This window comes from Lactuca serriola, chromosome 5, assembly GCF_051521515.1.
Source record: "Lactuca serriola cultivar US96UC23 chromosome 5, Lser_US96UC23_V15, whole genome shotgun sequence".
NCBI lineage: Eukaryota > Viridiplantae > Streptophyta > Magnoliopsida > Asterales > Asteraceae > Lactuca > Lactuca serriola.
Window position 1 is genome coordinate 288,659,823 of NC_136412.1, and position 9,013 is coordinate 288,668,835.

The 9,013-nt window shown below is 30.7% G+C and overlaps 2 protein-coding genes across 2 annotated transcripts; one reads left to right on the forward strand and one right to left on the reverse strand.

Moving 5' to 3' along the window:
• Positions 1-1,791: 1,791 nt before the first annotated feature.
• LOC145054604 (putative polygalacturonase) lies at positions 1,792-5,234 on the reverse strand. Its single transcript, XM_079002835.1, has 5 exons — positions 4,616-5,234; positions 3,373-3,493; positions 3,032-3,280; positions 2,805-2,958; positions 1,792-2,538 (listed from the first exon to the last, which is right to left on the reverse strand). The coding sequence occupies exons 1-5, from the start codon at positions 5,042-5,044 to the stop codon at positions 2,013-2,015; spliced, it is 1,479 nt and encodes a 492-aa protein (XP_078858961.1). The 5' UTR covers positions 5,045-5,234; the 3' UTR covers positions 1,792-2,012.
• A 1,831-nt stretch (positions 5,235-7,065) lies between these two features.
• Positions 7,066-8,085, forward strand: LOC145050608 (uncharacterized). Its single transcript, XM_078998832.1, has 2 exons — positions 7,066-7,227; positions 7,336-8,085. The coding sequence occupies exons 1-2, from the start codon at positions 7,066-7,068 to the stop codon at positions 8,083-8,085; spliced, it is 912 nt and encodes a 303-aa protein (XP_078854958.1).
• Positions 8,086-9,013: the final 928 nt, after the last annotated feature.

Consider the following 9,013-nt stretch of genomic DNA (forward strand, 5'->3'; position numbering starts at 1 on the left):
CCTGACCAAGTTACATCTGTTTGGGCCAAACATGTTTTCCTTGTAACTATTACAATCAAAGTCAAAATCAGGTCTACTTTTCTTCTATACCTTTTTATGATCTTAGGGATGCATTAGAAACAAAAAAATTCCAAATTTAAGATTAAGAACTTAATAAGTGACTTAATGGATATTTAATGTATCATTAACCTAACTATTGTTAACTATATGTAACCAATTAAGATGAGTTATCCTAAGAGTATATCTCCCCTAACCTATTTTATTGATTTATAATGATTGGTTTCATATGTTATACTCTTTACGTGCAACGCGAATATTATAAGTATTTGATGCATTTTGATGAAAGTTATTTTTGAAAGAGAATTTATATTTTTAAAGGGAAGGGCGGGTGACTCTTGGTTTTAACTGAAATTATTTTGAGCATCACAGTTGTTCATTCACATAGGATGAATCGAGACTTAGTGTGTTACTCATGAATATCCCATTTTGGATCATTTATTTGGAGTGCGGTTTTCTAGATAAGTCCACTTGCACAAAATGAGTTAGCTTATCCCTTGTGTGGTATTTGTGGGATGATTAACAAGATACATAACTATAACAAATGAAAAATGTATAAAGTACTTTGTGCTAATTATACATTAGCCCTAACTTTGGAATGTGTATGAAAAAATTACTATGTAGATTGATTATCGTACATGAGCCCTAATTATACCGAACTTAAATCTCAAGATTGACTTGTGGGTTGGGAATAAAAACATATGCATTGTTTATTTTGAAATCTTTTTGGTTTGTTCATTTGTAATGCTTTAGCCTATACTTATTAAATATTGAACTATTGACTTATTCAAAACATTGATTTTTAGGAATAATGGAATTGTTAAAAATTATTGAAGTTGACATATTTTAAAATTAATTTAAAGTTTTGACTTGAAGTTTAGATAATTGCCATCATCCAATACTCTATAAACTTGTTTTTTTTTATTAAAACATAAAAAATTTATAGGCCCACCACCCCAATTGATTCATCTTTCGTGCCTCTTTTGTGTGAGAACAACTGGCCAAACCCCACCTTCTTCCCACACGCCTCCATTTCATTTATTCAAAATACTAGTTGTGAGACCCGTATATTATACGGGTTGATTAAAACATAATGTTAAATATGAGTGATTAAATGAGAAGTTTATTTGAATTTGAAATATGAAATAAGTGAAAATTATGACAAAAAAACATGCAAAAAATAAATTAACTAAAATTATATGCTTAATTGTCAGACCCGTGTACTAAACATATTATTATAACAAAATGTTAAATACAAAGGTTAAAGTGTATATTTATTTGAAATTGAAATTGAAATTTCAAATTTAAAATTTAAAATTAATAGTCATTATGGTAGGTTTAATTTATGGAAACTAATTATTGATATATTGGAAATTAATAATGAAGTAATGACAAGTGGAAAATTAATATATCTTAAAATTATGACAAACTGACATGTAGCCAATTAAATGAGAGAATGACAAGTGGTAATAACATTTTCATTTATTAGGATAGATTCGTAGGCTCTCAATATACAAATTTAGTAGGGGTTTAATCCGATTTTGCATTTTTAATTAAATCTATAAAAGAAAAAATTAAAAGAAATTACAAAGGGTAATAATAATATCATTTTTTTCATCGATCATGAATCAAAATCACAACAAATCTCATACCATTTTTTTCAACGAAATAATTGCTCTTTGTTGTAAACCTCAATAACCATTTCAGTAATATACTCTTAGTTTTATGGTAACATTTTGACTCGAAAAAGACAGTTTTAAAACTTTCTAATAATTACATAAACAATACATGATACAACGATCAACACAAGCTTCGATATACTTCACCTACAACCTTCTAATCAATTCTTGAGTTTATCCCTTTTTTTATCCATGGATATGATTACTTATAATAAACACAAGCTTGCAATGAAGATTGTTGTTCCACATAAACAACATACATGAAAACAACAAATCTCAAATATCATAATCTATATCCGAAGCATTTTCAGAATTAGACTTTCTCACAAGCCTCCCTTGTTCATCATAAAGATGAAGATTTTTACAAGGGGCTGGAAAAATAGACCCTATAACTCGTCCTTGAAGATAAGCACACTGAAAAATATGCTTCTTCTTGTATGCAATCCCTACAGACATATCCTTGAAACTTACATTCCTTACAGGAATATCTGCACTACCTTGTATACGAACCGGGACCCGCACCCCCTCACCATAAATCGACCTGTAACTTATGTCCCTTATCACAGGGAAAGCTTTTGGATTATAACCCTTATCCGGGTGTTCATTGTAATCTGTTTTTATTATAATTCCAACTCTCACATTGTCAAACGTTATATTTCGGTATTTTATGTCCCGAACATACGCCCCTCTTCCTGCTGCTGTTTTGATTCGAACCGCGCGTCTTGATTTCCAGATCAAAATGTTTTCGATTGTCACGTTCGATACCCCTCCTGACATCTCGCTTCCTATCGATATTCCCGCACTGCAAACATAAAATCAAATATCAAAATTTCAAGTTAGTTTAGTAATAAGTACTTGAGGATACGGTGTAGACTCCAACATATATAGAGTCAGATAACACGATTAGCTTGCTCTAATACCATGTTAAAAGTATGGAACTATAACACACCCCTAGACCACAACGTAGACATTTGACGTGTGTTGGTTCCTTGAGATGTTAAAAATGGCTCTGATACCATGTCAGATATATGGAGACAAATAGGACCATCAACAGACAGTAAGGCTCACCTAACCATAGAGCGAACGACAAGATTCCGAATTAGAATATTCTTTGATGGCTTTCCATAAGCAATTCCATATTGATCCCAACCACTTTTTATCGCAATCGCATCATCCCCAACACTTATATAGCTATCCTCTATAATCATATCCTCGCATGAATCTGTTTGGATAATGAAATAAGTAAAAGAAATAAATCCAAAAATACGAGAAAACTTGAAAGAAAGTAACCTAACCAGGATCTATGCCATCTGTGTTTGGAGCCTGGAAAATGGGAGCCAAGATTGTCATGTTTCTAATTGTTACATTTTTACAGTCGTATGGATGAAGTGTCCAAAAGGGTGAATCGCGTAAAGTGATGTTAGATATCAAAATATCACTTGACCACATGATTTGCACGAGTGGGCCCCTCGTGTGATTGAGTCGCTTTTGACGAAACTTTTTCCACCATTTTTGACCTTGACCATTAATCGTACCATTATGTCCTGTAGTGTTGTTTGTCAGGGTTAAGATTTAAATATATTTATCATCTAACTTATTTATTTATATAACATAAATTAATATATTAAAGTTATACCTGTGATCACAATATCTTTGAGATGTTGACCATGAATAAAACTTCCATATCGAGGTCCACCATGCTCTCTACCATAACCATAAGATGGTAAAGGAGGCATTAGAGGCCAATACTTTTCATCCTGGTCAACAAAAAACAAGTCTGGTCAACAAAAGATTAAATAAAAAAAACACTTTACAAAAGATGACAACTTTAAGCTTTAGATGACAATTGACAATTGACATAACCACTTGTCCACTTCCTCTTGTGTTTATAATTTTTATATGTTCCTCATTGGATTAGTTTTATGTTGATTCATATTAGTATGATTTCCTTCTTGATTTCATATATAATTCCTTGATTTTAGTATAGTAGGATTATGAATCCTTACATGAGTTTGTTTTATACTTTCATGAAAGTTGTTTTATTGTTGTAAAAATCATAACATATCACTTGTTTATTGGAAACTACTCTAATTTGTTTCTGAACCCTTGTGAAATGATCAAACCCTAATTTAAATTTTAAATTGATGAAAAACAGGAGTTATGGCATGAAAACAGGGAAACGAGTTCTCAAAGGTTGTATAAAATTGATTCTAATGATGATTAAATCAAACTTTGATTTGTTAAAATCAAAAAAGAAGGATTTAGAACTTAAGGTTATATACAAATTTCTAGATATTTAACATGTTTTGTGCTAAATGCAAATCATAGCAATGTACTTTCATTTATTTGTTTATTATGGAATTTTAATTCCATTTATTTCTATTACAATATTGTCCTTCTCAAAGTAAAATGTTGCAATAGGAAGAAATAATAGTAGAATGATATAACAAAGAAATAAATGGAAGTATGTTTTTATTTCTTACATTTATCTTGATTCTTAATTCATTGAAACATAAGAAAACCTTCTACAACTTTTACTTGAATATGTTTTTTTTTTCTTTTGAAAATGTTTTTAAACCTATCATATAATATGTTCTCTAATAATACTTATTGATGCAATGTTGTTATCCATTTCATATATGTTTTTAACAACTTGTAGTTTGTTCAAACGATATATATGTAACCCAAAGAAAAAAAAAAATCCCTAGTGGAGCTAACGCTAAACATTGCAAAATTGTGATAATCCATGAGCTAATCTTCTTCAAATGATTCTTAAATCATAACTTAGTATTATTCATGATAAAAATGGAAATGGTGACATTATGAATTTGAGCAAGAAACTGTGTAAATAAGAGCATCGATAGCAAAGTGACACTCACATCGATAGCAAGTATAACAGCATCTTCGGCAAGAAACAGTGTCATATGACTTGTTAAATTAAACGGCGCCGTCAGCCATTTTCCGGCAGGAACATTGAGCTGACCACCACCTCTCTTCCCGAGCTTTGAGATAGCAGAAACAGCATCTTCGAAAGCCTTGGTGTTGAGAGTGATGCCGTCTCCGACAGCTCCGAAATCCGTGAGATTAAAAGAAAAGGGTCGGAGCTGGGGAAAGGATCGAGAAACGAGGGGCCGCCGGAAAATCAAGAAGCCCTCGACGACGTTGTGTTGCCAGATGAAAACTGATGTGAATCCGACGATCCAGAGGAGTGTGAAAAGGGTCTTGTAAGAAGAGAAGAGGGTGGGAATCCAACGGCGGTGGTGGAAGCGCCACATCGAAGGCGACGGTGAAGTTAGGGTATCCACCATGGTAGTATGGTGAAACTTAGTTCAATGGGATGAGAAAGAAGAAAGTTTTGAGGTTGGGGAAAGCCATTAATGGGGAATTCAAGGTTAATTGGGACAAGTTGAGTAGCAGTTCGATTGAATTTATACAAGGAATGAAGTGCGTCGGAAGAAAGTGACGATGCCAGATTGAGATTCAGATCGAACTGACTCTATTTAGTATTTAGTATTTTCCAACAATTTTAATCTCTTAATTATGGTTTTAGAAGAACATATTGCGTTTAAGTCGTATAAAATAGTTTTTAATGTTTAATGATTCATAAACTAATTATTGTGTTTTTAAGTGGCAAAGTATAGAAAAAATTATTATACTTATTTTTGGAGAAAATGATTGTAACAATTAATCTATTTTAAAAAATAGCTAAAAATCTAAAAAATTATTCACAGTTATAACTTTTGCAGGCTATCACTTACTATATATAAATAAATATTGGGCCAAAAACTATATATATATTGTAAGTTACTGTGAGTGACACGATAATTGGTAAATTGATGAAATATATCATATCATACCATTTATATGAAGTATGATAGGTAGTTTTTATTTATATATATATATATATATATATATATATATATATATATATATATATATATATATATATATATCATGCTCTTGCAAGAATAAAAAGAAGCAATAATTTCACAAAGATAAAAGATCTGATATCTTTTCTAAATCTTCTTCTCCATCAAGTTTTTTTACGTATATTGTTTTAGTTTGTTTTAAATTATCTTAATCACGTTGAATTTATAACACGTTATTAACACGAAAGCTCAAATCAAAGTTATTTAGAAGTGGAAATCACATCTATCTTAATCAAGATATGTATTACTTAGGCTGTGTTTGGCGCGCCACAGCTAGCTGATAAGCTAGCTTATTTTTCGAGCTTTTTTATGTTGTCGTGTTTGGTAAGCCAAAAAGTAGCTGATAAGCTAGCTTTTTGAAAAGCTATTTAGACTAGTTTTTTAGGAGCTTTTTTAAAATTTTCCAAATACACCCCTTAATTAATTATAGAAACACATATTCTTACATGTCCTTTTATGTAATTTTATATATTTCAGCTAGCTTTTCAGCTAGTTTTACCAAACGTTATTTTTTTATCAGCTAACTTTTCAGCTATCAGCTAGTTTTTTATTTAACAGCTAGCTTTTCAGCTAGTCCGCCAAACATAACCTTAGTAAAAACATTATTAATTATAAAAACCTTCATCATATTAAAATAATAATAATACTAATGAATTAATAAAACTTATATATTATGGACTACTAACGATTTTTATTTCTTATACCTAACATTTCTTTATGTATTCTAATTTTTTATGCATACTAACATTTACATTATCCAACTAACTTTTATTTATGCATACTAACATTTACATTATGCAACTAACTTTTATTTATGCATACTAACATTTAAATTATGCAACTAATTTTTATTTATATATACCAACGTTTATTTATACATGTCAATGTTTATTCATATTTTAGATACTATTCATAATTTTATTTATTTATATTTCTAATTAATAAAATTATACCAAGTAAAGTTATGTATTAGTTATAAATCTTATTAAATGATTTATAAATATACACAACGAATATATATATATATATATATATATATATATATATATATATATATGCAACAGTTATAAACAACAAAAACAACGGCTATATTTTTTTTACTATAAATAAACATATTTACCCTGCTTATTTTACCCACAATAAATATTTCTTTCTTCTATCAAACAAATCAATTTCAAGAAATCAATCTTCAGGATGATTCACCCGTTTGTGATGATCATGACTATAATAGTCATGTTACATTTCATCCCAATTCTTAACATCGAAGATAATATGAAATTTCATCTACTTTTAGACTTGTATGCAATGTTAGCTTTACCGCTTCTTTTTTGTGTAATATTTATTGAAATAAATGGATTTTAATTTTTGTTTTTATTTTGGTTAAAATTTATAGCTACAATATGTCTAACATTGCAAAGCTCGAATTTGCAGCACTTGAAGTTAGTGAGAAAAACTATGTGCCATGGATGATAGATGTAAAAATGCATCTTGAGTCCATGGGAATCTCAAATGCTATAAATGAATTTACTAACTGCTTGGCACAAGACAAAGCAAAAGCACAAGTTTTTATTCGTAAGCATATTTATGAAATGTTAAGATTTGAATAACTTGATGTTAGTGATCCAAGTATTCTATGGAATCTTTTGAAAGAAAGATTTGATCATCAAAAGGAAGTTATACTTCCAAATGCTAGAGATGAATGGAGAACACTGGGGTTTCAAGACTTCAAGAAAGTAAATGAATATAACTCAGCTTTGTTTAGAATATGTTCACAACTCAAATATTATGGAAAAGAAGTTACTGATGACGATATGTTGGAGAAAACTTACTCCGCATTTCATGCAACAAACATTACCTTGATGCAACAATATCGGATGCAAAAGTTCACAAGATATTCTGAACTAAATGCATGCCTACTTGTTGCAGAGCAAAACAACGAGCTCTTGATGAAAAACCATGAATTTCGTCCAACAGGATCAGTAGCACTTCCTGAAGCAAATGCTACAAATACTGATGGTCATCGAAACAATACACGTGGACGAGGGCGAGGCTGTGGCTATTTTAATCGAAACCAAAGCCATAATCAGAACCATAACTTTGGTCGTAGACAAAGTAATAATCGTGGTCGTGGCCAGAAAAGGAATAATTACCAATCTTCACAAAGAAACAATGTCCATACACAAGATAAGGCCAAAGTGGCAAGGCATGATACTGGGACATCACAAAAATCTGATGGTTCATGTTATAGATGTGGTAGCACAGGCCATTGGTCAAGAATCTGTCGCACACATGCACATCTTTGTCAACTTTATCAAGATTCCATTAAAGGAAAAGGAAAAGAAGCAAACCTCGTTAATAATGTTGAATTCATTCCGCTAACTTTTGATGATTTCTGCAATGACATGGAAGACATAAACTAAAAATTTCTATTATTATTCTAATAAACTTGTTTTCCTTTATTTGTTTCTCATGTAATGTATCTCCTACAATAAATGAACTTTCTTTATAATAATTATTATGATTATGTTTATTCGCTTATTATTTCTTTCATATGTGAAGTTTAATATGAGTCCAACTGGAGCACAACATCAAGAAACGGTTGGAGGTCTTTGTATAGCAGATAGTGGTAGTACGCATACTATTCTGAAATCAAAGAAATATTTTTCAAAATTAGTACCAACAAAAACAATCATACATACAATATCAGGTCCTGCAGACTTGATAGAGGGAACTGGGAAAGCCCATTTTATATTACCAAATGGTACAAGCTTTTGTATAGAAAATGACTTATTTTCTCCAAAGTCTAATAGAAACTTACTAAGTTTCAATGACATATATTTCAAAGGATATGATAGAAAACTGTGACAATTGAAAATAAGAAATATATGTATATTATAGGCAAAAACCATGTGCTTGAAAAACTACCAACACTTGATTCTGGTCTGCATTATACATATATACATATGATTGAATCAAATACGGTAATCAAAGGAAAACATTGTGATCCTGGGACATTCAGTTTATGGCATGATAGGTTGGGCCACCCAGGATTAACAATGATGCGAAGGATAATTGAAAATACGAATGGGCATCCATTGAAGGACCAAAAGTTCCCTCAATCCAACAACATAAAACATGTGCATCTTGTTCCCTTGGAAAGTTAATTATAAAACATTCTCCAATGAAAGTTGAAAGGGAGTCACCTAGATTTTTAGAAAGAATTCAAAGTGATATATGTGGACCGATTCACCCACCATCTGGACCATTTAGATACTTTATGGTCTTAATAGATGCATCCAGCAAATGTTCTCATGTTTGCCTATTATCAACTCGTAATATGGCATTTGC